The 27623-nt window shown below is 41.6% G+C and overlaps 1 protein-coding gene across 1 annotated transcript; it reads right to left on the bottom strand.

Annotated features, from left to right (window-relative positions):
* On the bottom strand, window positions 1-27464 carry LOC130114603 (mucin-2-like). Its single transcript, XM_056282465.1, has 47 exons — window positions 27387-27464; window positions 26956-27211; window positions 26722-26836; window positions 25482-25572; window positions 25222-25355; window positions 24914-25130; window positions 24593-24718; window positions 24014-24128; window positions 23694-23832; window positions 23466-23579; window positions 23309-23378; window positions 22987-23124; window positions 22601-22765; window positions 22328-22422; window positions 22115-22241; window positions 21723-21978; window positions 18142-18194; window positions 17949-18052; window positions 17570-17721; window positions 17328-17466; window positions 15336-15446; window positions 15040-15219; window positions 14323-14562; window positions 14047-14203; window positions 12743-12880; window positions 12384-12528; window positions 8162-8576; window positions 7849-8086; window positions 5953-6249; window positions 5413-5573; window positions 5092-5266; window positions 4739-4986; window positions 4373-4556; window positions 4081-4282; window positions 3745-3920; window positions 3546-3615; window positions 3261-3361; window positions 3134-3165; window positions 2834-3011; window positions 2601-2705; window positions 2458-2498; window positions 2238-2363; window positions 2014-2109; window positions 1784-1912; window positions 1120-1159; window positions 908-1031; window positions 1-344 (listed from the first exon to the last, which is right to left on the bottom strand). The coding sequence occupies exons 1-47, from the start codon at window positions 27451-27453 to the stop codon at window positions 134-136; spliced, it is 6993 nt and encodes a 2330-aa protein (XP_056138440.1). The 5' UTR covers window positions 27454-27464; the 3' UTR covers window positions 1-133.
* Window positions 27465-27623: the final 159 nt, after the last annotated feature.

Genomic DNA, 27623 nt, shown 5'->3' with positions numbered 1-27623 from the left:
GAGAGTTGCAGTTTTTATGACGCATTGTTTTTGCTGAAAATTGCTTTTAAAAGTTCAGCATAAAAGATAGGGGAAAAGCAAAAGCAGGTTAACTTCTCTATGTATCGAGAAATGGTGGCATGTAGCGTTTCCATTAAAACAATGTGAAGCTGCGTCTCTTGCGGGCAGGACGTTCAGCAGGTTGGGTGCAGTCTGTGTGGCTGCAGCCGCACTCCTCCACGTGCATGTATGCATGAGTTACTACACTGCCATTCTGACAATGCAACTCAATGGTGCGATTGCTGTATCGTGACTCCTTGCAGCAAGAGCAAGTGTGCTGCATCATGGCTGCCATTTCGGAGTACCTGAAGGGTGCAATTGAAAAACACAGACCTCTGGGTAAATGGCAAACTACATATTAACAGTTGAAATATAAATCTCCTCCCTTTTCCTCCCCAATTGTACTTGGCCAATTACCCCACTCTTCCGAGCCGTCCCGGTTGCTGCTCCACCCCCTCTGCCGATCCGGGGAGAGCTGCAGACTACCACATGCCACCTCCGATACATGTGGAGTCGCCAGCCGCTTCTTTTTACCTGACAGTGAGGAGTTTCACCAGGGGGAGGTAGCACGTGGGAGGGTCATGCTATTCCTCCTCCCCCCCGAACAGGCACCTCGACCGACCAGAGGAGGCGCTAGTGCAGCAACCAGGACACACACCCAAGTCCTGCTTCCCATCCGCAGACACAGCCAATTGTGTCTGTAGGGACGCCCGACCAAGCTGGAGGTAACGCAGGGATTCGAACAGGTGATCTCCGTGTTGGTAGGCAACGGAATAGACCGCCACGCCACTCGGACACCCTGACATTTAAAATACTTCTTTAATAGCTCCCCTGATCATTTCAAGATGTTGGTAATGTCATCACTTACTTGCTGAATGTGTTGCACTGTCCTTCACAATACGGCACGTCTACCTCCTCATTAGACTGGCAGCCATTGTGTTTAATGAAGGTCCTCATTGACCCTATCCTACACACCTTGTCTTTCTCAACACCTTTTTAGGAAGAGATATACCATTAGCTTGTTTTCATTCTAGAGTACATCATATCCAAAATAATCAAATAAAACATTGCGGCACTCACAAATTTCACAGCAGCCATTTGCAGCAGTCTGAATTGTGCCCTAAGGAGGCAAATGCAAACCATGTTTAAACACAATTAAAAGTGGCATTTGAGTTTGAATTTTGATGCAGAGTTCCAATTTGTTGTAATGATAGTGGTGTCAGCTTGAAATGTAACTCAATAAACTTTCTAGAGCATGTTCGGTTTTCCATCCATCCATTATCCAAACTGCTTATCCTGCTCCCAGGGTTGCTGGAGCCTATCCCAGCAGTCACTGGGAAAACACCCTGGACAGGCCACCACACACACACACACACACACACACACACACACACACACACACACACACACACACACACACACACACACACACACACACACACACACACACACACACATTCATACCTAGGGACAATTTAGTATGGCCGATTCAGCTGACCTACATGTCTTTGGACTGTGAGAAGACACCGGAGCCCCCGGAAGAAACCCACGCAGACACGGGGAGAACATGCAAACTCCACACAGAGGACGACCCAGGACGACCCCCAAGGTTGGACTACCCTGGGGCTCGAACCCAGGACCTTCTTGCTGTGAGGTGACCACGCTAACCACTGCGCCATGGTGCTGCCCATGTTCAGTTGTATTTCTGTTAGATTAATATTTGTTTGCTCTAAATGATACTTACAGGCTGGCAGTTGCTCTGCTGGAACAGTGGGCAGATAATGTCTGAAATAGTTGTAATCAAACTGTCACCACTTCTGGTGCATGAGGTTTGCTTGCATTTATTCTCAGGAGGTGACCAGGTTTCTCCTGACTGGAAAGACAGACAGGTGAATATATGCGTACACACACACAATGACACATCATGATCCAGCCAATATGATAATGTTGCTCAGCTGGTAATTTCCCTCTTACCTTCAAGAGCTTCTCAGTTCCACTGACATTGAGGACACAGTGGGTCTGTACACATCTCCCACAGCATTCGTCTGAATCAGTGACATACGTATATCCCTGCATGAAAGGGAAGACCTTATTGGCTAAAGCCTGTTCACGTTTACAGTATTGTGCCAGTTAAGCAAACAGTCAAAGTGTTTCCTATGTGTTTTAATATTATAACGGAAAATAATGATTACTCTTACCGGTTTGCATTTCTGGTCACACTGCTGAATCTGACAGACTACTTTCAAAAGACCATTGTTGGGGTCCAGCTCTTTGCTGCTGCAGACGCAGTCGTGACAGTCCAACACGTTGACTAAAGCACCAGGCTAGGGAAGCACATAGCAGAAGCCTGACCATACTGATCGGCATAACCTCACATTGTGGCAATACATTGAACGTGCAAAGACACACGTTACTTACCTGGTGTTCCACGCCATCATGAACACAAACTCTTTTACGGTCTAGGAAAGTATTAGACACACATGTCATCATTTTAAGAGTTGCAAGAAAAATTTTGCCATTGTCATTTTATTGTCAATCCAAACCCTAAACCCAAAGATTACCACAGGTGAGTTGTGGGCAGCACCCTCCACCGGGGATGGCGACTGATTGCATGTATCCAACTGGACATTTTGTTTTGATGGGTGGACAAGTCCTGCTGTCACATCCTACAGAGATGAAGATGGTTTAGTGGCGTTTTTATTGAATGACTGATTTTGAAGCAACTCCACTTAAGAAATAAACTTAAAGCAAAATACTTTAAAAAAAAAAGATGTGTGTGTGATGTGGATCTCACGGCAAACAGAAGAGGTGCAACAAGGGTCTTCCGGATTAGTTTGGTTGATAGGGATGTATCCTGGTTCCGTGCAATTGGCCACGGGCAGTGCTGAGCACACCTTCGGCTTACAAGTCACAGACTTGGTGGACTCCTCGCAAACACAGTTTTGGCAGTTTTGCTCAAAGCTCTCGTTAAACTGTAAGAAAGAGTTATGCGTACGAAGCACATTTAGTTCTCTCACTTTAAACACCACAGTGATTGAACAACTAAGAGGAAGAGAAATTTAAGCATGCATGAACAGCAGAAGACTCGGCTCACCTCACGTGGGACGTGGGCCACATCGAGACATCCTGTGTGATCACAAGCGCTATATTAGAGCTGGATTACTACAATGATGCAGTCGCCTTAATGATAACTCTGAGTTGAGAAAACAAGTCGTACTCACCACATTTATTAACACATATCCCGGACGCTTTGTTGAAGAGCGTCAAGCCATCAGGACAAAAGCAGCCCTCCATAGTGACATTCATAGTGGATGTTTCAGGTCTGCAATATTAAATCAAGTTAGGGCAACTAGATTTCCCGGTCCTACTTTATTCTCTTTGCTATCCACCACTGTAATCTTTGCATCTTGTGTGTGAAAAAATTAAACATACTGGTTGTCCTATGCGTTATTTGTCATGCAAAACATAGCGTATGGCCAACACATTTTGTTTTAGTGATAACTTACTCGTCTTCACAGGTTGGCTGCTCTACTGGACCACATGGCTTGTAAATTTTGTCTGACGGGCAGTTACTTGCTGTTAATGGAAAACAGAGATCAGTTAGTTGGATCCTTGTAACTTGTGAAAAAAATATTGTAAGGAAACATTTCTGTATTCATTCACAATAGGTGCACTGCCAGCAGTAAAATGAGTAGGCTGGCTTACCACAGAGTGTGGTGTGGTTCCTCCAGTGGACGCAAACCCCTGCCTCAGCACAGAGAGCAGCATACATTTGCAAGCTCGTGCACTGCATTTCTGCATTTGCAGTATGACAGCTATCAAAAGTGCAGCCCTGATAGAACGAGTCGGGAGAGATGAGTGGATGACATTCTTTAAACACCCTGTTGAAACAAAAGCCCGGATTTGAAGGAACTGCATTTAAATTGATATTTCAAATGTATTGCCAAAAAATTTTTGCTCAGTTTTCTACACAGTGAAGTAGGATAATCTAATATTATGTGCATATAAGGTAACCACTACTGCGAATCAGGATATGCGTACCCGCTTTTAAGCAGATCACATACAGAGCTTGATTTGCATGGTCTCTTTATTTCTGGAACCACAGTTGTGAGGATGGTTGGTATCTGGCAACTGGGCTGAGGAATGATTTTTGCCAGCCAGTAGTCTGCCATTACAGCACAACTTTCAACAAGTTGGCCATCCGGTAACATACAGTCATCAGCCTGGTTGTTGTTGCACGTTCCTGACAGAGCAGTCAAAAGAACAATCAATATTTCTCTTCAAATACATGCAATAATCTGCAGTTATGTCCCACAGCGTAAAGAATTCTTACCACAATGGCCCTGTGTGTTTTTGCCAAAGTATTTAAATGGAAGGTCGACACCAAATCCGGTCAATCCAAAAGCAACTACAACTTGGAATTCAGAGATTTCCAAAACCAGCGAAAGCCCCGTGTTTACAATCTTAATGCCTTGACTTGAAAAGGGTAATTTCAGACCAGTTCCATTAAGGACAGCCTAAACATAAGAAACACAAGTAAATATTCGACAAAATGAGAAAAATAACAGGTATTGATACATAGCACATACCTCCACATCAAAACAACAGCATTGAATTGATTACTGATCTTATAAATTTTATCCTAACTTAAAATAAGGCAGTGATATGACCTGAAAATAAGCATGGAAAGGTATTTTACCTCCATTTGAACTGCTCCAATGAGATTATGATTTATGAGTGTGATAACTTGTGACCGATAGGCTACAATGATTGATCGAGGACATGACACAGCTTCAGTGACATCACAGACAACATTGTCAATATAAATTGATAAGCCGTGTTTCGGGACAATTTCCTCCATTAAGACATAGGTACAGTTTCCTTGATAAGTGTAGTAAAGGCCATCAAATGTTTTATAATGGGGGTCTCCCCAACCTTCACATTTACCTGTAAAGACACAAAACATAAGGAGTTATTGTTTTGTACTAGTTTTATTCATCAAGTAAGAGTGAATGATGACTGCCTTGTATTACCTTAGCCATAAATACTCACAGTCACAAGCGTAATAGTCGCAGCAATTGGTTTCATTGTGCACAATAACCGGTTTCTTTCCATTAGCACAAGTGATTTCCTTAAGGGGTGGACACTCATATGAAATGATTTCAATTGTGTTGTTCTCAATGCATCTGGCCAGTGTGCAGTTGCAAATGAAAAATGTCTCATTTTGCTGATGTGAAGAGGAAGAGAATAGTGAAAATCATATAAATGCAATGTCCGATTTGGAAACTTGGCAATGATGTAACATACATACATTGACATATGATGTCAAATAACACACTTCTGTGGCAAGACAGAATATATGAGGTTTCTTACCCCTTTATCCCATTCAGGACAGGTGGGAACATAGGGTGTGGGAGCGGGTGCAGGCGTTGACGAACAAGGGCTAGTCTCATTGTGAATCTCGCAAACATCAGAGCATATCATTGTGAGACATATACCTGATCCAATGTGTTTCTTGTCAAATATTACCTCCCCTGAAATGAAAATGAAAATGAAACATCTTAGGGATGGACTTATCAGTGGTAAACCTTTTGAATGAGAAACCTCATTTGTCCTTTAACACTCCATCTAAGATATATTGGCAATGACAAAACCGATTAACTATGATGATCATTATCTAGTTTTTTTTTTTTGTCCAGTGTAATAAAGCTGAAAAATGAGAAGTAAATCAGTCCTATCACCCATGAGCATATATACACATGCTAATGCATTGAATGTCATGGTCACATACATACTAGTTGCAGCTAATAATTTACCTGATTAAAAAAAAAATCAAAACAAGAAAATCCATTCAGTTCTGAAAATAATTTCTTATATGAAATTGGAAAGATAAAAAAAGTGTTTCCCTCTTACCTGGCCGATAATGTTTGCCATCAACAATACAGAAGCATTCTGTCGTTCCTGATGTGAGAGGTGTGGTAGATTGTCCAGGTGCTGATGAAGTCTCAGTAGTGGATGTGTGTGGGGACGTAATACTAGATGATGAAGTTGTTGTCGTCACAACAGTGGGATGTGATGACACTTCAGTTGATGTAGGGGATGTGACTCTTGTTGTTAATGGTGTTGATGTAGGTTGTAAAGTAGTAGTGGTGACAACAAGAGGCGCTGGACGTACTGTGGACACTGTGGGCTCTTTGGGACCAGTGACAACTGAATGAAATGTTGTTGTTAAGGATGTGGAAACCGTGGTTGGCACACTTTTTTCTGTTGTTTGCAGTATTGTTGTGGACAAAAGAATGGTTGACGTCTCCTCCTTTGTACTAGTAGAGTATGCAGTTGGTTTGCTTGTAGAAGTAGTCGTGGGACTTTCTGTTGTAGATGTTTTGTTAGGTGGTGCCGTGGTTGTAGTGAGTACAACAGGAGTGGATGTTTCCTCAGGTGTAGCAGGGGGTTCAGTTGGCTTGCTTGTAGATGTAGTCACAGGACTTTCTGTTGTAGATGTTTTGTTAGGTGGTGACGTGGTTGTAGTGAGAACAACAGGAGTGGATGTTTCTTCAGGTGTAGTACGGGGTTGAGTTGGTTTGCTTGTAGATGTAGTTGTGGGGCTTTCTGTTGTAGATGTTGTTATATTAGGTGGTGATGTGGTTGTAGTGAGAACAACATGAGTGGATGTTTCCTCAGGTGTAGTAGGGGGTTCAGTTGGCTTGCTTGTAGATGTAGTTGTGAGGGTTTCCGTTGTAGATGTTGTTATATTAGGTGGTGATGTGGTTGTAGTGAGTGCAACAGGAGTGGATGTTTCCTCCGGTGTAGTAGGGGGTTCAGTTGGCTTGCTTGTAGATGTAGTCGTGGGACTTTCTGTTGTAGATGTTTTGTTAGGTGGTGAAGTGGTTGTAGTGAGAACAACAGGAGTGGATGTTTCCTCAGGTGTAGTAGGGGGTTCAGTTGGTTTGCTTGTAGATGTAGTTGTGGGGCTTTCTGTTGTAGATGTTGTTATATTAGGTGGTGAAGTGGTTGTATTGAGAACAACGGGAGTGGATGTTTCCTCAGGTGTAGTAAAGGGTTCAGTTGGTTTGCTTGTAGATGTAGTTGTGGGACTTTCTGTTGTAAACGTTGTTATATTAGGTGGTGATGTGGTTGTAGTGAGTACAACAGGAGTGGATGTTTCCTCAGGTGTAGTAGGGGGTTCAGTTGGCTTGCTTGTAGATGTAGTTGTGGTGCTTTCTGTTGTAGATGTTGTTATATTAGGTGGTGAAGTGGTTGTAGTGAGAACAACGGGAGTGGATGTTTCCTCAGGTGTAGTAAAGGGTTCAGTTGGTTTGCTTGTAGATGTAGTTGTGGGACTTTCTGTTGTAAATGTTGTTATATTAGGTGGTGATGTGGTTGTAGTGAGTACAACAGGAGTGGATGTTTCCTCAGGTGTAGTAGGGGGTTCAGTTGGCTTGCTTGTAGATGTAGTTGTGGGGCTTTCTGTTGTAGATGTTTTGTTAGGTGGTGATGTGGTTGTAGTGAGTACAACAGGAGTGGATGTTTCCTCAGGTGTAGTAGGGGGTTCAGTTGGCTTGCTTGTAGATGTAGTTGTGGGGCTTTCTGTTGTAGATGTTGTTATATTAGGTGGTGAAGTGGTTGTAGTGAGAACAACGGGAGTGGATGTTTCCTCAGGTGTAGTAAAGGGTTCAGTTGGTTTGCTTGTAGATGTAGTTGTGGGACTTTCTGTTGTAAATGTTGTTATATTAGGTGGTGATGTGGTTGTAGTGAGTACAACAGGAGTGGATGTTTCCTCAGGTGTAGTAGGGGGTTCAGTTGGCTTGCTTGTAGATGCAGTTGTGGGGCTTTCTGTTGTAGATGTTTTGTTAGGTGGTGATGTGGTTGTAGTGAGTACAACAGGAGTGGATGTTTCCTCAGGTGTAGTAGGGGGTTCAGTTGGTTTGCTTGTAGATGTAGTTGTGGAGCTTTCTGTTGTAGATGTTGTTATATTAGGTGGTGAAGTGGTTGTAGTGAGTACAACAGGAGTGGATGTTTCCTCAGGTGTAGTAGGGGGTTCAGTTGGCTTGCTTGTAGATGTAGTTGTGGGGCTTTCTGTTGTAGATGTTTTGTTAGGCAGTGACGTGGTTGTAGTGAGAACAACAGGAGTGGATGTTTCCTCAGGTGTAGTTGGGGGTTCAGTTGGTTTGCTTGTAGATGTAGTTGTGGGGCTTTCTGTTGTAAATGTTGTTATATTAGGTGGTGATGTGGTTGTAGTGAGTAAAACAGGAGTGGATGTTTCCTCAGGTGTAGTAGGGGGTTCAGTTGGCTTGCTTGTAGATGTAGTCGTGGGACTTTCTGTTGTAGATGTTTTGTTAGGTGGTGAAGTGGTTGTAGTGAGAACAACAGGAGTGGATGTTTCCTCAGGTGTAGTAGGGGGTTCAGTTGGTTTGCTTGTAGTTGTAGTTGTGGGGCTTTCTGTTGCAGATGTTGTTATATTAGGTGGTGAAGTGGTTGTAGTGAGAACAACGGGAGTGGATGTTTCCTCAGGTGTAGTAAAGGGTTCAGTTGGCTTGCTTGTAGATGTAGTTGTGGGGCTTTCTGTTGTAGATGTTTTGTTAGGTGGTGATGTGGTTGTAGTGAGTACAACAGGAGTGGATGTTTCCTCAGGTGTAGTAGGGGGTTCAGTTGGTTTGCTTGTGGATGTAGTTGTGGGACTTTCTGTTGTAGATGTTGTTATATTAGGTGGTGAAGTGGTTGTAGTGAGTACAACAGGAGTGGAAGTTTCCTCAGGTGTAGTAGGGGGTTCAGTTGGTTTGCTTGTAGATGTAGTTGTGGGGCTTTCTGTTGTAGATGTTTTGTTAGGCGGTGACGTGGTTGTAGTGAGAACAACAGGAGTGGATGTTTCCTCAGGTGTAGTAGGGGGTTCAGTTGGTTTGCTTGTAGATGTAGTTGTGGGACTTTCTGTTGTAGATGTTGTTATATTAGGTGGTGAAGTGGTTGTAGTGAGAACAACAGGAGTGGATGTTTCCTCAGGTGTAGTAAAGGGTTCAGTTGGTTTGCTTGTAGATGTAGTTGTGGGGCTTTCTGTTGTAGATGTTGTTATATTAGGTGGTGAAGTGGTTGTAGTGAGAACAACAGGAGTGGATGTTTCCTCAGGTGTAGTAGGGGGTTCAGTTGGCTTGCTTGTAGATGTAGTCGTGGGAAATTCTGTTGTAGATGTTTTGTTAGGTGGTGACGTGGTTGTAGTGAGAACAACAGGAGTGGATGTTTCCTCAGGTGTAGTAGGGGGTTCAGTTGGTTTGCTTGTAGATGTAGTTGTGGGGCTTTCTGTTGTAGATGTTGTTATATTAGGTGGTGAAGTGGTTGTAGTGAGAACAACAGGAGTGGATGTTTCTTCAGGTGTAGTAAAGGGTTCAGTTGGTTTGCTTGTAGATGTAGTTGTGGGACTTTCTGTTGTAAATGTTGTTATATTAGGTGGTGATGTGGTTGTAGTGAGTACAACAGGAGTGGATGTTTCCTCAGGTGTAGTAGGGGGTTCAGTTGGCTTGCTTGTAGATGTAGTCGTGGGACTTTCTGTTGTAGATGTTTTGTTAGGTGGTGACGTGGTTGTAGTGAGAACAACAGGAGTGGATGTTTCCTCAGGTGTAGTAAAGGGTTCAGTTGGTTTGCTTGTAGATGTAGTTGTGGGACTTTCTGTTGTAAATGTTGTTATATTAGGTGGTGATGTGGTTGTAGTGAGTACAGCAGGAGTGGATGTTTCCTCAGGTGTAGTAGGGGGTTCAGTTGGCTTGCTTGTAGATGTAGTCGTGGGACTTTCTGTTGTAGATGTTTTGTTAGGTGGTGACGTGGTTGTAGTGAGAACAACAGGAGTGGATGTTTCTTCAGGTGTAGTAGGGGGTTCAGTTGGCTTGCTTGTAGATGTAGTCGTGGGACTTTCTGTTGTAGATGTTTTGTTAGGTGGTGACGTGGTTGTAGTGAGAACAACAGGAGTGGATGTTTCCTCAAGTGTAGTAGGAGGTTCAGTTGGTTTGCTTGTAGATGTAGTTGTGAGGCTTTCTGTTGTAGATGTTGTTGTATTAGGTGGTGAAGTAGTTGTAGTGAGAACAACAGGAGTGGATGTTTCCTCAGGTGTAGTAGGGGGTTCAGTTGGTTTGCTTGTAGATGTAGTTGTTGGACTTTCTGTTGTAGATGTTGTTATATTAGGTGGTGATGTGGTTGTAGTGAGTACAACAGGAGTGGATGTTTCCTCAGGTGTAGTAGGGGGTTCAGTTGGCTTGCTTGTAGATGTAGTTGTGGGACTTTCTGTTGTAGATGTTTTGTTAGGTGGTGACGTGGTTGTAGTGAGAACAACAGGAGTGGATGTTTCTTCAGGTGTAGTAGGGGGTTGAGTTGGTTTGCTTGTAGATGTGGTTGTGGGGCTTTCTGTTGTAGATGTTGTTATATTAGGTGGTGACGTGGTTGTAGTGAGTACAACAGGAGTGGATGTTTCTTCAGGTGTAGTAGAGGGTTCAGTTGGTTTGCTTGTAGATGTAGTCCTCGGACTTTCTGTTGTAGACGTAACATTAGGTGGTGACGTGGTTGTAGTGAGAACAACAGGAGTGGATGTTTCCTCAGGTGTAGTAAAGGGTTCAGTTGGTTTGCTTGTAGATGTAGTTGTGGGACTTTCTGTTGTAAATGTTGCTATATTAGGTGGTGAAGTGGTTGTAGTGAGTACAACAGGAGTGGATGTTTCCTCCGGTGTAGTAGGGGGTTCAGTTGGCTTGCTTGTAGATGTAGTCGTGGGACTTTCTGTTGTAGATGTTGTTATATTAGGTGGTGATGTGGTTGTAGTGAGTACAGCAGGGGTGGATGTTTCCTCCGGTGTAGTAGGGGGTTCAGTTGGCTTGCTTGTAGATGTAGTTGTGGGGCTTTCTGTTGTAGATGTTGTTATATTAGGTGGTGAAGTGGTTGTAGTGAGTACAACAGGAGTGGATGTTTCCTCAGGTGTAGTAGGGGGTTCAGTTGGCTTGCTTGCAGATGTAGTCGTGGGACGTTCTGTGGTAGACGTTTTGTTAGGTGGTGACGTGGTTGTAGTGAGAACAACAGGAGTGGATGTTTTCTCAGGTGTAGTAGGGGGTTCAGTTGGCCTACTTGTAGATGTAGTTGTGGGACTTTCTGTTGTAGATGTTGTTATATTAGGTGGTGACGTGGTTGTAGTGAGAACAACAGGAGTGGATGTTTCCTCAGGTGTAGTAGGGGGTTCAGTTGGCTTGCTTGCAGATGTAGTCGTGGGACGTTCTGTGGTAGACGTTTTGTTAGGTGGTGACGCGGTTGTAGTGCGAACAACAGGAGTGGATGTTTCCTCAGGTGTAGTAGGGGGTTCAGTTGGTTTGCTTGTAGATGTAGTCGTCGGACTTTCTATTGTAGACGTAATATTAGGTGGTGACGTGGTTGTAGTGAGAACAAGAGTGGATGTTTCTTCAGATGTAGTAGGGGGTTCAGTTGGCTTGCTTGTAGATGTAGTTGTGGGGCTTTCTGTTGTAGATGTTGTTATATTAGGTGGTGATGTCGTTGTAGTGAGAACAACAGGAGTGGATGTTTCCTTAGGTGTAGTAGGGGGTTCAGTTGGCTTGCTTGTAGATGTAGTTGTGAGACTTTCTGTTGTAGATATTGCCATCGTTGGTGTTGTCGTTGTAGTCACAATAGGGGTTGGTTTTGTTTCTGCAGTTGTGGTAGTTGATGCAGGCTTAGTTGAAGTAACAACTATTGTGGTTGATGGTTTTTCTTCAGTTGTTGAAGAAGTCGTTGAAGGAGGTTCAGTTGAAGGAGATGGAGTGGTGGGACATTCAACACAACATTCTACCTTGATCTCATAGTCAAAACATTTAAACGGGGGTCGCTTCTGATTCCCCTTCCTACATATCAAACCAAATCTTACATCACAGGTAACTACTTGATGAGTTAAATCTACATAGTCTTCAAAACTCATATTTGGATAGTCAGATGCCCTGCAAATAATGTCATTTGGAGTTTCACACACTTGTTTGCCACTGTTTTTGATGTTCTCATATGTCTCCCAGTCACTGCCGTCATTTTTAGCGTCATGGACATTAAACCATTCTGACCACTCACAGGTTGGAATACAAGGAGTTGGGGCAGTGGTAATGGTTGTGGTTGTAATTTCAGCTGTAGTAACAGATGCAGTCGGTGTGGTTGTATAAGTAGTTGTTTTTGTAAGCAATGTAGTTGCAGTTGTGGGACTGCCTGTTGTCAGTGTTGTTTTTGTTTCAGGTGTTGAAGTGGTGGTTGTCACTGTTATAGGTGATGATGTGGATAAGATTGGGGGACATGGGTAATTTGTATGTATCACTGTTGCATTGATGCAAATTGCATAGTAGCACATTCCCAAATTGTCAGTCACATTGTATATAACTTCATTCTCCTCATATCGAGTCCCATTGTAAAAGCAGCCATCACACTTCTCAACACATTCCTGGTTTTTCTCATCAAATATGGGTTTGTCGTCTGGGCATACTGGATAACAACCTATGGAAACCACAGCACATCATATTAATCATTGACATACGGTATTTAATGATTGGAGGAACTACCTAATATTTATTCAAAATCAAGAGAATGTTGAACACTAACATCAGGCAGGTGGTGTGTCTTATTTCTTAAAAATTTAGGTCAACATTTATTTCATGATGACTAAACTGGGACAGGGTGAAAAAAATACATTGCTTAGTTGGTCTTTTACCTTCCAGGTTGGGTAAAGGGTTGCTACATATTCCTTGTGGATCCAAACAGGTCTTGTAACAAGGTGTATGACAAGGGTGGTAGTGCCAAAGGCATTCAGTAGCGTTGAATGGGCCATTGAAGTAATCACAGAAGACCGCTAAATGGAGGAGATGCAAGGGTTTATTTTTAGTCGGAGTGCGCTGAAAGTTGATTTAAAATAGCCAACATTATAGGTTATACAAATTGTGATCCGGTTGACCAGTCTTTTATTTCTGTGACTAAATGTTAGATTATTCATAATGATGCGATGTTTAATATTTCTGCTTTCTTGAAACACAATAGGACTAGCATTAGCAGGGGCTGCAGCATTCAATTGCTCATTGAAACAAATTGTCAACTTCTCCGATCAGGGCGGGTTGAGTGTTGCTGTTATTATTTGAAGGCCCTCTTCTATTATCTGATTTATAAATGGGGTGGCAAGACTGTGTCCCAGAGGTGGCAGCTGCCACCCCTTGCCACCCTGTAGATCCGCCCCTGGTGGAAGGTGAATACTCGCCTCACGAATATGTTGCTCAGCCAATACAGCTGTATTCCTTCGAGCCAAAAAGGTGCGTCTCCGCTTTTATAGCGTCCCGCTATGGACACGCCCTCTTTGCTAATCTTAATTCGTGACGTGGCAAGTTACCACATTTTCGCCAACCAGAAATCAGTTATTCGACCGCCGATATCTCTCGTCTGGCCATAAATGTGAGTTTTGGGCTACCATTTGTCTCATCGATCACATCCACACTCCTTACATCAATTAACAACAGGAAAAGTCAGATTTTGATGCAAGTACCTTTTTAATCTATTAATACCATCCCGTGAAATTTAAAATACTGCAAAACTTCAGGGGATAATCCTGTTAATTTCTGACTTTAACAGACTTTTGGGGAGTAACCATTTCAAAATGTTTTCTGGTTGTCCTCTCCTAATTGGCACCATAAGGTTAAAGTTCCTTTCACAGTGTAAACTAGTAATAAGACACGTTCGTCTCAAGCTAACGGGTTCGACCCTTTAGCCGAGCGGTTAGTGATGTCGCCTTGTGGTGCAGTACACCCCGTATCGAATCCCGCACCGGGCAAGAAAATAACCGGTTACAACAGTATTTATTGATGGTCAAAACTGACAAATGAGGGTGATATTAAACAAACTAAAAAATGTACTGTGGCAATTTTAAGAGCAGACGTGGTGCATCTGTATTACTAATCAAATAACTTTCTTTTACTGTCCTCTCGCTAATTGATACGGTCTAAAGCAAAAGCAAGATTACGGTTTACTTACGACAAATTTCCGGGGTTCTCCATGCAACACATACACCGGCCTCACTACAGGCTTGAGCATAAGCTGCTACTGCCGTGCAGAAACACACACAATCTCCTCCGGTATCACAGGCACAAGAGTCTTTGACGCAGTTGTCATAAAATTTAGTGTGGTCCACCTGTATGTATAGTCATTACACACGATAAGCTAATTATTATCAAAGGCTGTTCTATACTTGTCAAGTACTATTTAAAAAAAAATCATTCATTGAAACACAAACTTAACAATGCACTTTACCTTGTTGCGGCAATTTTTAAAAGTGTCTCCTTTTATGATGCTGCATTGTAATTTGGCCCAGTTTTGTCGATTGGGTCTCGCCTCACAGGGGTCAACATTTGCTACTGCGTCTGGGCAACTACTGGAGGCTTTCCAGCTGTTCGCAAACTCCAAGACACTGCTCACGACCAGCTGACCCTGGGTGGTGAAGTCATTCTGCCCATCTCCATCAAAATCTCCACACAGGCCACAAACCTGGTCCTTTAAACAGCAAAATAAATGGAGAAAATGTGTTAATCTAAATGATCACCATAGTTCAGTTGCCAGCTCATATCACAATAAAAGAGTTACAAGGTTTTCCTGCTAATGTCCTGCTTTGCATGGATAAACACAATATTCCACATTTTCTTTGGGATCTTACATGGCCCACATATTAAAAAAAAAACACCACCATAATGTTAAAAGCTGCTTTAACGTGATAAGTAACAAAGTTAAAATTGGCATATCCTAGTTATCTTACCATGATAAATCAATATTTTTATCTACTAGTGGGAAAAAAATTATTGATACTTGCAAAAACTTTAGTTATTTTTTTAGAATACACAGTAGTATGACTCGGAGTGATGCATACCAAGACTCGAGTGAAAATAAAGAAGATTCAGAGTATTCAATAAAGCTTTACGTGACTACCATCCATGCAGAAAATAATCTACAAAGACGGTTCAATACATAACTCACATTGTGTTGGGGTTGTAGGATGATTCGGATCATTGTTTGACGGTCCCACAGCACTGTCAGGCCGATGTCGGATTCAACCACGAAAAACAAGCCAACCTTCCTTATTTTGTACTTTATCTCAGTGCCATTATGCAGGTCTTCCTCCTGGTATTTGCCCTTTGCTAGTTTGATTTCAGTTCTCTGTGAAGAGGTGAAGAGAGCGTCAGTCATGTCACGATGCAACGTCAAACTTGTCATTTGAATTATTATCAGTTTAAAAGGCACAGACGAAGAACAATACTATCACAAGGTCCTACCCCCAGTTGAATTCTGATGGAATTGGAGCAGGTAGTTCCTGTAGTTCCACATGGTATATTTTCTGTTATAATTCGGAAGAAGTTTTCGGCTGTCCTGTTGCCACATTTGTTCTTAAAGACAAAAATGGAAACTTTATAACTTGGGCAATATTTATGTTTGTTTCATATGACATTGCGAGTCAGCTTTAATGGCGTATACAAGTTTACAATTTCCTCGGAGGGGTAAGAGCTACAGCAATGCTTTTTAATTTATTTCTGATTTTTCAAAAAACATTCAAAATTCTTAAAAAAAATAATACCAGAGTTCTCCAAGTTAATATTCATAATTATCCAAAGTGTAACTGTTAACAAGCCTATGTTGAAATTGTAATTAAAAAAGAAATCCTTTTTAAAAAGTTGTTAACATTCAATCAGCTTATATTATATTTTTACTAGCTTGCAGCACTTGTCACATTTACAAAAATATATCATTATTCTACAAATATCTGATCTATTACATCTGTGAATGCAATAAAAGTATGGTGAGTACAGCGAGAAATAGGTGAGCATCATTGGTTATTACAACAATACAACAAGAATAAGAATACAACAATAATAACAACAATAAATAAATACAATAATATAATAAATAAAATAAATAAATAATGCACAATTAAAATAAATAATAATAATAAAAATAAGAATAAAAACGAATAAGAATACAGCAAGACATGACGAAAGATGTAAAGAAGAAAGATGGAATACATATGAATGAGATGGAGGACAGTGGAATGGTCAGGATGCAAGGAGTAGAGATGACGAAGGCATATGAGTTTAAATACTTGGGGTCAACTGTACTGTTATGGCCACGGGTGTGTCCGTATAGTTTTGTGTTGCCTCCTGTATCACTCTGACTCTACATTCAGGTATCCGCCAGGTGCTCCTCATCACCTAATCAACCGGTCAACGAATCCAATCTTCATCAGCTGTTCAGTCTCCCATTTAAACCCCCACATGTCTTCAGCTCACCGGCCAGCTAGTTTAGTTTGTGTGATGTAGCTACTTTGTGTTTGTAACGTCTGGCCCGATTTTGGTTTAGTTTGCATTTTGACTATTTTGAGTTATGTTTAGTTGTTTAGCTCTTTTGGGCAAGGGGATCAAGGTAAGATGCCCATGGGCAAACACCCCATCACGTAGCTTACCTCTGTTAGACACACTAGGTTAGCAGCGGTTGCCACTTTTTGTCTTTAGGTTTGGTGCTTTTCAGCACTGTCAAGGATGGGTTACTTTTGTTAATAGTTTGTTTTGGCAACTGTTCGGTTCCCTTGTCCTGTCATTGTCAATAAATATATTTATTTTATTATATTTATACGTTTGTCTCACTGTGTTGCACCCTCACCTCACTGTTACTCAGTACACTAATAGTTGCACCCTCTCCAGACCGAGGGTCGTAACAGTACAAAGTAGGAGATAGGTGAGGAAGAGAGTGCAGGCAGAGTGGAGTGTCAGGAGGGATTTTCGACAGAAGGGTACCAGCAAGAGTTAAGGGGAAGGTTTACAAGATAGTTATGAGATCAGCTATGTTATATGGTTTGGAGACAGTGGCACTGATGAAAAGACAGGAGGAGGAGCTGGAGGTGGCAGAGTTGAAGATGTTAAGATTTTCATTGGGAGTGACGAAGAAGAACAGGATTAGGAACGAGTATATTAGAGGGACTGCTCAGGTTGGACGGTTTGGAGACAAAGCAAGAGAGGCAAGATTGAGATGGCTTGGACATGTGTGGAGGAGGGTTGCTGGGTATATTGGGAGAAGGATGCTGAATATGGAGGTGCCAGGGAAGAGGAAGGCCAAAGAGGAGGTTTATGGATGTTGTGAGAGAGGACATGCAGGTGGCTGGTGTGACAGAGGAAGATGCAGAGGACAGGAAATGATGGAAACGGATGATCTGCTGTGGTGACCCCAAACGGAAACAGCCGAAAGTAGTAGTAGATAAGACATCTAATACAACATACCTGGGCAGCAATGTAGGCACATTTTCCTTGAAATCCATATGTTTGCTGATCAAACGTATCATAATGGCCACTGCCATAAATGACACAGGTTCCTGTGCATTTTTTCTCTGTGCAATCCCATTTGCCCCTTTTGCAGATACTAGATGTGTAAGATCAGGGACAAAGATATTCCATTGAAAGTGTGTAGTGTTTTAATGGAGAGCAGTTTGGACTGAATGTAAAATATAAGCTCAAAAACATACCAGGTATTGCACCGATTTGTGATATTTCTTCCTGGGGCATAGAGGACACCATCGTGGTGGCACGGACATTCATGTTCTTTCACACAGAAACCTTTGCCATCATCAAGAAGACCACTGGGACACCGACAGCCAGATTTACACTCTGTAGAGTACTGGGATGGATAGAAAGAGAACGTCAAAAACAAAAAGGGCAAAAATAACTCATAAGTACAGTTTATATAAGTTTTTAAACTGAGCATAAATTCACTACAAAAATACACCAGAATCAGTGCATAACTCATTCGGAATTTACAAACTTTCCGCCAATGATTTCAACACATAAATGACTGCTTTTAGTCATTTATGAATGAGGTTGTTGCCAGAGGAGAATTCAGCTTACGCATTCGTCACTGTCCAGATTTCTACAACTTAGACCACACTGTGCTCCCTGCAGCCCAGCTTTTGCACTGGAGCAGTTGAAGTATTCTTTGGGGTGTGGACATGCTGCAACAGAAGTAGGGACCAGATTATTGAAAGGAACAACTTTCATGTAACCCAGGGAAAAAAAAAAAATCAAAGACAAAAAAACCTACTTAATGGGTGGCTTCCCCATGAATGGCAATGAAGCTGGCCATTGGTGCACACACTAGAAAGAGACATTGCCATATATAGTAAGGGTCAATATCAAGGGATTCAAAGCAAAGAAAACAACTTCCTTACACCATCTTATATATATATATACACACACACCCCACACACACAATCCAGTGATTTAAGTAAATTCTTTAATGGACAGTACAACCCTGTTTCATGCCATAAGCAATCATCAGCTCTCAATCAGCTGTCAGCCTATCAATCAAGAGTAAACTGGCTAGAGCTGAATGTAAAGTGCAGTCTGTTTATGTGAATAAAGACATAAGTAAGCAAGTTCCAAGTTCTTTAACCGTCCATTCTGTATAGTTTAAGAAGAACAGAACAGAATGAAACATGGTTTACTTGAATCACTGGATTATTTTGCTCCTTATCCAAAATAATCTGAGTCAAGTAAAGTCTTTATGAGATAGTGCAGGCCTGTTTCATGGCAGGCCTGCACTGTCTCATAAAGACTTTTCTTGACCCACTGGGTTTTTAATATATATATATATATATATATATATATATATATATATATATATATATACACTACCGTTCAAAAGTTTGGGATCACCCAAACAATTTTGTGTTTTCCATGAAAAGTCACACTTATTCACCACCATATGTTGTGAAATGAATAGAAAATAGAGTCAAGACATTGACAAGGTTTAGAAATAATGATTTGTATTTGAAATAAGATTTTTTTTACATCAAACTTTGCTTTCGTCAGAGAATCCTCCATTTGGAGCAATTACAGCATTGCAGACCTTTGGCATTCTAGCTGTTAATTTGTTGAGGTAATCTGGAGAAATTGCACCCCACGCTTCCAGAAGCAGCTCCCACAAGTTGGATTGGTTGGATGGGCACTTCTTTGAGCAGATTGAGTTTCTGGAGCATCACATTTGTGGGGTCAATTAAACGCTCAAAATGGCCAGAAAAAGAGAACTTTCATCTGAAACTCGACAGTCTATTCTTGTTCTTAGAAATGAAGGCTATTCCATGCGAGAAATTGCTAAGAAATTGAAGATTTCCTACACCGGTGTGTACTACTCCCTTCAGAGGACAGCACAAACAGGCTCTAACCAGAGTAGAAAAAGAAGTGGGAGGCCGCGTTGCACAACTGAGCAAGAAGATAAGTACATTAGAGTCTCTAGTTTGAGAAACAGACGCCTCACAGGTCCCCAACTGGCATCTTCATTAAATAGTACCTGTTAGAGCCTGTTTGTGCTGTCCTCTGAAGGGAGTAGTACACACCGGTGTAGGAAATCTTCAATTTCTTAGCAATTTCTCGCATGGAATAGCCTTCATTTCTAAGAACAAGAATAGACTGTCGAGTTTCAGATGAAAGTTCTCTTTTTCTGGCCATTTTGAGCGTTTAATTGACCCCACAAATGTGATGCTCCAGAAACTCAATCTGCTCAAAGAAGTGCCCATCCAACCAATCCAACTTGTGGGAGCTGCTTCTGGAAGCGTGGGGTGCAATTTCTCCAGATTACCTCAACAAATTAACAGCTAGAATGCCAAAGGTCTGCAATGCTGTAATTGCTGCAAATGGAGGATTCTTTGACGAAAGCAAAGTTTGATGTAAAAAAAAATCTTATTTCAAATACAAATCATTATTTCTAACCTTGTCAATGTCTTGACTCTATTTTCTATTCATTTCACAACATATGGTGGTGAATAAGTGTGACTTTTCATGGAAAACACAAAATTGTTTGGGTGATCCCAAACTTTTGAACGGTAGTGTATATATATATAAACTGTCTTGCCGTGCACATCACATGCACAATGTCCGATGGGGAAGGGGGAGGTGCCCACCATTGAGGGTTTCATTTAAGAAATATATATATATATATATATATATATATATATATATATATAGCGTTTTTTTCCGAAACCATCAATGGTGTTGAGTGCTCGACTAATGAGGAGCGGAATATCAACACGGATACAGGAAAAAAGTTATCAATGCATAGTAGTACAGGCCTGTTTTGTGCATCTCGCAGTCATCAGCTGCTAATGTTTTTTTCCACAAAGAATCATACAGTTAAGTTGCCCAGTGTCACGCCTCTAATCTCGGTTGGACAGCGACCAATCAGATGGGGAAACATTCAAATTATTGGAGGTGTTTGGTTGTGGTGAGGGGGTCTGTGCCTTGGCCACGATGCTTGTGTTGTGGGATGAAATAACCTGTTGAACATTTGGCATGGCCAAGGCACAGACCCCCTCACCATAATCAAACACCTCCAAGTGCAAATGCCATGTTAAGACATCGTGTCCTCTAGAAGGAAAATGCCAGATAGAGGGAGTCATCTACCAGGCATCGGTGACAAGAAAAGATAACTACAATGTGGACACTTACGTGAGATTAACAGAGGGCCCTTTTAAAATTAGGTTTAATGCCCATATGAGTAGCTTCAGAAATGAGCATGCGAAAAATGCAACAGCCTTAAGCCGCCACATTTGGTCATTGGTAGACAAGAGTATCAGTTATTCCGTCTCATGGGAAATCCTTGCAAAGAGTAGTGCATGTTCAGTTAGGGGTAAAAGTAACCTGTGCTTGGCAGAAAAATATTTTATTATTTGCAGACCTGATATGTCCACCTTGAATGATAGAAACGAATTGGCCACCAGTTGTAAACACCGAAAAAAAAATCTCCTTTGTAACTATAAGTAAAACGTCTTTATTATCCCCCCCCCCCATTAGATGATACACATATGACATTTATTAAGTTTTTTTAAATATTCTTTTTTTTATTATGCTATTTTAAATACGGGTCTTCCAAATATGTTTTTTTTAACTACCTGTCCTCCCAACTGTGCCCCAACGCCACCCATATACCTAATTCACATAAGTTACCTTGTTATATTTCTAATGTATGCCATTTTAACAGTGCCCTGGCCCCTAAATGCTTTTCAAACAAAACCCCAGTCCCACTGGTTGTAATGTTTTCTACCCCTCTATTGGTTGCTGTGCATCATACGTACCTACCCCATTGGCTGTTATAATTTGAATGTTTCCCCATCTGATTGGTCGCTGTCCAACCGAGATTAGGGGCGTGACGCTGGACAACGCAACTGTCTGATTCTTTGTGGAAAAAAACGAAACAGGCCTGTACTGCTATGCATTAAAATCTTTTTTCCTGTATCCGTGTTGAGATATATATATATAATCCAGTTAGTCAAGTAATAAATTCTCTATGAGACAGCACAAGCCTGTTTCATGCTATAAGCAATCATCAGCTGTCAAATGGATTGACATATGTGTATGTGTGTGTGTGTGTGTGTGTGTGTGTGTGTGTGTGTGTGTGTGTGTGTGTGTGTGTGTGTGTGTGTGTGTGTGTGTGTGTAACATGTCTTTATATCATCAAATCAATTAACAAAATGTTTTGAATCCTGCTCAATAATCCAGGTAAGGAAATTCCAGAAAGTTGAATCAGTTCATCTGGACAGTGGGAGAAACATTTCGTCCCTCAAGTGATTAAATAACGAAGTAATTAACAAAATGTTCAATGTCATTGAGATGGCATCAGTAACTAACCAGTGCTCCTCTTTGATTCTGATTGATTTTCCTGGCTTGATGAGCATTTCATCATGATAGCAGGGACATTTTGCCATGGGAACGCAGATGCCGTTGTCGTCCATGTAGAGTCCTTCAGGGCAGGAGCAACCGTCTACAGGCAGGAAGTCTGAAGTGCAGCTCTGCTGCTCTGAACCCAGGGATCTACACGCCTGCTGACATCTCTGAAGCTTGTAAGAGAAGGTCTGAGTCGCTGGGCAACTCCTCATATATTTATCTGTTGTTGTTTTTTAAGAGCATAATGAGGAGATGTTTCGTTAATGCGTCACTGACAAGTGTGGAAAAGGCAGGGGTAAGAAAAACAAAAACGAGAATAATTTCTTTTCAACCCTACCACATCTTCAAATCCTTACCACACACATGCTGTCTCCAGCCTGTTAAGAAGACTCTCTTTGACGCACAGGCTCGTGCATAGGAGGAGAACACGGCACACAGGCAGGCTTCACTCTTCTCACAGTTACAGCTAGAATAGACGCATCTCTGCAAACAAGCAATTTTCTTTAGAGGATTACACTTCCGACAGAGACGTAATGGGATGAAGCAGCGTCACAAAAGTTGCACCGTACCTTGTAGTATACATCAGGGTCAACTGTTGCATGACACTGGGCAAAAGTGCTGTTTGGATTCCTTAGTAAGGAGCACCAGTGTTCAGCGTACCTTTCTGAGAGCAGATTAACAGGGTTATTAGTTTTTCAGTATTGCGCTGAACTGTCTAAAAACGCCAATATAATATACACCGCAGACTCTGGATTAGTAAAGTTTCAAACGTAGAACCAAAGCGACATGCTTGACAAAAGAGAAACACACTACAGGAGAAACAGCCTAAAAGTGAAGTATACCATTTTCCACACTGAGGGAACAGGGATCATCTAGTCTCTCCTCCCTGTCTTGGCAGCTGGGGTTAGACTTCCAGGAGTTACCAAAAGAAGCTGCTGTGCCCTCCACTAACCCCTGAGGGGTCTTCATGTCATCAGACTGGACCCTATTGTAGTTCCCACACAAACCTAACGCAAACAAAAAGCACAGTCAGACTTTTAGCGGTTCATTTTGTCTGTCTCTCTAACACTACGGAACAACCGAGTCGGTGAATCCTAAAATATGCGAGTACTATACAGTATCTCATCCATCTGGTATGTTTTTTTATCTGACAGCCGACGTGATAAATTTCCAAACAGACTAAAACATTTTCTCGATAGTCATCATAATCAGCCAGAGGAAAACTTACCACGCGTCTTCGTCTTGTAGCTCGGGTCTAGCGACACATAAACTTGCATGATGGGGACATGCTGGATCTGGATTTGCAATCCAAAACTGGTCTGAAGCATGATGTGAAAGGATGAAGCCTGGAAAATGTTGATGTCCCCTATGAATGAGGAGAGACACCGAACAGCAACGTGTTAAACTAGGGCTGGACATACACAAGCACGTTTTTTGATGTTTAAGTCAAAGAAAAAGTGATATATATCTGTTTGAAATTTCAAATCCATCTCTTTATTCATTGCCATATTTAATATTGGAAATCAGTAAGATATGGCCTTACATCCTACCTGTGTGATATGGCAAATTGATGAACTGCGTATTGTGCCTTACTGTCCCTTTGGCAAGAAACTCTAAAACCTAAAAAAAAGAAAGAAAAAAAAAAGTTATTTCATCACCAATGATTGTCTTTAGGACTAAAATGAGCTTTGACAGGCTTCTACTTACATTGTTTCTGTCATTTCCAAGCAGGACCTTAAGAGCCTTAAGACAGGTGTCGAACTCACGGCTCACACATGGTGCCAGCTGGGCTAGGATGGTAAACTTTGGACTTGAACCATCCTAAAATAAACATGGTGTGAGCACATTATTTAGATCCCTGTCACTGATCATGTGTTGAACTGGTATTTGATGGGAGTCATGATTAAAAAAAAGCTAATTCACCTTGCTTTCCACCTTAGCTAGGGTGTAATAACAGCTTCCATGGAAGGTGTACCCCTTCCCATCAAAGGTAGTTATGTGTGAACCCTCTTCGATTGCACATGTAGCAGGGGTTTGTATGCTTTTGCAAGACCATCTACCAGCATAGCATGTGCTGAAACAAACCAATTGATTTGAGGTCGTTTAAACAAGCAGCTAAGCATAGAAGACAATGTATGCATGCATGTGTGTATGTACATGTGTAAGTACATAAGAATGTACATAGATATGTTGAGATAGTTTATAAAAACAATCAAGAAAACCAGTATCTATCTATCTATATCTATATGACTTACCACTCTTTGCTGTCTTGTTGATAAACCTCTCCTGTGTCGTAGACTTTGTCATGTTTGCACTGACATTCAGACTGAGGAATACATCCTCTCTCTGAAATATCATCCAACACCATGTCTGCAGAAGGCACATGCAAAATAGAATTTAAAAAAAACTTAGGAGACAAGAGTTAAATTTCAGACATAAAAAAATAAACAATGACATTCTCTTTTTTTCCTTTACTACTTTATTAATCCCCGTGGGGTAATTCTTTTTCTGCATTTAACCTATCCTAGCTAGGAGCAGTGGGCAGCCACCATGCAGCATCTGGGGACCAACTCTGGTTCATCTTGCCATGCCTCAGTCAGGGGCACAGACAGGAGTATTAAACTTAACATGCATGTCTTTATGATGGTGGGGGGGAAACTGGAGCACCCGGAGAAAACCCACCGCAGACATGGGGGAGAACATGTAAACTCCACACAGAAAACAACCTGGGATGACCTCCAAGGTTGGACAACCCCCGGGTTCGAACCCAGGACCTTGTTGCTGTAACTACTGGGCCACCATAAGAGATTTTTGAGGAAGTGAACATTACTAACCAGGAGGGCAGAAGCAGCCATCCATTTTGTGGTCTTCACACAGTGAGCTGGTGTCCGAGTGTCTACATGTATCAATGCAAGGTGAACCACTTTCCTCATGCACCATGTTGAATGGGCACTCCTTAGCTGTAACAGTAAAAACAATTAATGTGGTCTTTAATGTAATCTGTATTTTTTATCACAGGTCAATTCATTTCCTTTTTCTTCTTACACAGTACTCTTTCATGCTATCTGCTGAAGCAGTTAAAACATTTCTCTGCCAGTTTATTCAACTAGATGAACACGAGCAGAGAAGATGAGGGGGGGAAAAAAAAGCCATACTGCAGAACTGAGGTGTTCTCCAGTTGGGCGGCTTCCCTCCAGCGTGGGAACACTGACGAGAGTACTCTGACAGAGTACTGCAGACACACAAATCAGCTGTTATGTTGGCACAGCCACATACGTCCTGGATACAGGCCTGGATGTAGGGCTCAGGGTTCAGCAAAGAGGTGCAGGAGCTCCAGCCCTTGGAAAGCAGCAGTTGCTCACAGGTGCCGCGCTGAAATGTTTGAGAATGGAAGACGAAAGGTATCATGCAAGAACACACCACATTATCTCCACTAGTTGCGCCAGGCAGACTTTAAACTTACAAACTCTTTGCATGTGTCCACCACTGTCATTGCATCTTGCGACTGATCGTCCTCTTCATCGGGATCCTCACAATCAACATCAGGAAGATGGACTTTATATCTGTTGCCAAACTCAATGGGGCCGATTCTGCGATCTGTATATGTATATTTACAGCATCACTTTAGAAATGACAGACAACCAAATATGGACACAAAATACACTGTATAGTATGTATTCGTAAATATAATACATAAATAGAATAATGTAGATATTAACTGACCATCACTAATGAACTCATTGTAGATTGGAACGCCATTGAAATCTCCACAGAGTCCGCAAGTTCGATTGGCATAGTCATTATCCACTTCCACCTAATGTAGATTAAGCAATGGGCACGTTACAATTTCTTTATCACAATACAGGTAAGATCCTACATGAACTTTAATGCAAATGTGGACTATGCAATATTAAATGATATAATGCAATATTGTACATTGATTATATAGTGACGTATTTGTCATTGTCATGACCTATTTTCTTTCATATCGCTGCATTTGCATGGCCATTAGACAATTGTATTATGGATGCCATGTTATGGACATGAAATTAAGAATGAAAAGATGATAGCCCCCTTTTTTGAAAACCCAAGGACGTGACTGAGAAGCCATCCATTGTCAAATAATGATTGAGAATTTCAAGGCATAAAAAAAAAATCAAAAATTATTTTCTGCTTTAACAGAAAAATGGAAAACTCTCCCAATCTTTAACAAATAACCCCACATAAAAAATTACTTATACAGTCTCAACAAATTTTCTCAATTGCTTATTAGGTTTACTAGTAATTCTGTTGGAGGTATTGGAAATGTCCGTTGTTGATGTCTCACACATGATGTCTTATATGACATCTTGTATAATGATGCCTTATACAAGATACCCCTAGTTGCACTGTCAAAATGCTAATAATTTACTCACTATTAACTGTGTGCTAGCTGTAAAGTTCTTATGCTTATAAAATAAAGCTTAAACTTGAACTTTATGCTAGCTTCAGCTAGCTGTTTATTTTGTAACTCACGTTGTCTCGCTCTAGTGCTTCTTCTACTACCTGTAATCACGTTCAATCTCACAGAGGTCCCTTGAGGTGATACTGCCACCTATGGGTGACCGTCTGCTACCACATATCACTACACTAACTATTCTACCAGTCGAAGTATACCATAAATGAATAATGATCAATCATGTCAGTTTGAATAAGCTAGCGTGATGATATCGGTTTGTATAGATGATATGAATTCAAATATTACACTAGTTATGAACAAGATCTGTAATATATTGTAGCGAATTCGGGGGACAACGCAATCACAGAAACTGCCGCGGCCGGGAAGCGAACCCGTATCGCCCGCACCGCAGGAGACATCACTAACCGCTCGACTAAAGGGTCAGACTCGCCGACTAATGGCCAGCGTGTCTACTTATCCATGCACGTTACACTATTTTAGGTCAGTAGTTCATAGAAGCTTTACCATGACTGCATCATCTCCATTCCACATGACGACAATGCCAACTTTGGCTTGGAGCTTGGTGTAAACAGCATTTTGTTCCAGAGTCACTCCTGCATTATTGTATGGCAATTTGATGCTGGGAGAGAGATCACATCAATACATTTAAACTATGAGGGACAGAGAAGCCCAGTGGCTTGTAACACATTTTATGGTCAAAAGAAATCTGTATTGAATGTCAGTACAGTTATTACTTACAGCTCCCCATTCACAGTGACGCCGCTCTTAGTCAGGCGGAATAAGAGGTCATTGATGGTGACCGCTAAATATCTGATTGTTGGGTTTCCGTCCTTCTTGCTCCTCCTCATGTGCACTGAGAACTCCTGGTAAGCCTCATTGCAGTGCGAAACCAGGTTGTATTCACAGAGACCAGGGAACTGGTAGACGTCGCCATCAAAAGACTTGAAGTGTTCTCTGCCCCAAGTGCTGCAGATGCTGTTGACATGGCTTTGAACTGTAGAGGCAAAGAGAGAAAAATGAAGGCGTTGATTGTCCTCAACAATTATACCAGAAAATATAACAGCCAGTGCATGAAACCTGCATTTCTAAGTTTGTAAATCATTCAAGTTAAGTCACTGTTTGTTTGTTTTTCAGTTATACTTAAGAACCCAAAACACTCATAAGCTTACCCTGCCTGGCTTGGACACTTGTGGCACTGATAAGTGACAAAGCCAGGTAACATAACCACCTCATCATTACTGCTGTGGGCTCTCTGACCGCTGGGCAGGTAGTGTTCAGACTGCTCTTTGACAGCCCCTTATGTATGGATTACTCAATATTTCGTTCACACCCCTTTTCAATAGAAACAGTGCATTCATTATTTGGACATGGCAAACATGTTCAGAAAGGATATCAAGTGGGGCCCA

Source organism: Lampris incognitus, chromosome 6, assembly GCF_029633865.1.
Source record: "Lampris incognitus isolate fLamInc1 chromosome 6, fLamInc1.hap2, whole genome shotgun sequence".
NCBI lineage: Eukaryota > Metazoa > Chordata > Actinopteri > Lampriformes > Lampridae > Lampris > Lampris incognitus.
The sequence above is the reverse complement of the archived record's forward strand: the minus strand, read 5'-3'. Positions and strand labels throughout refer to the sequence as shown.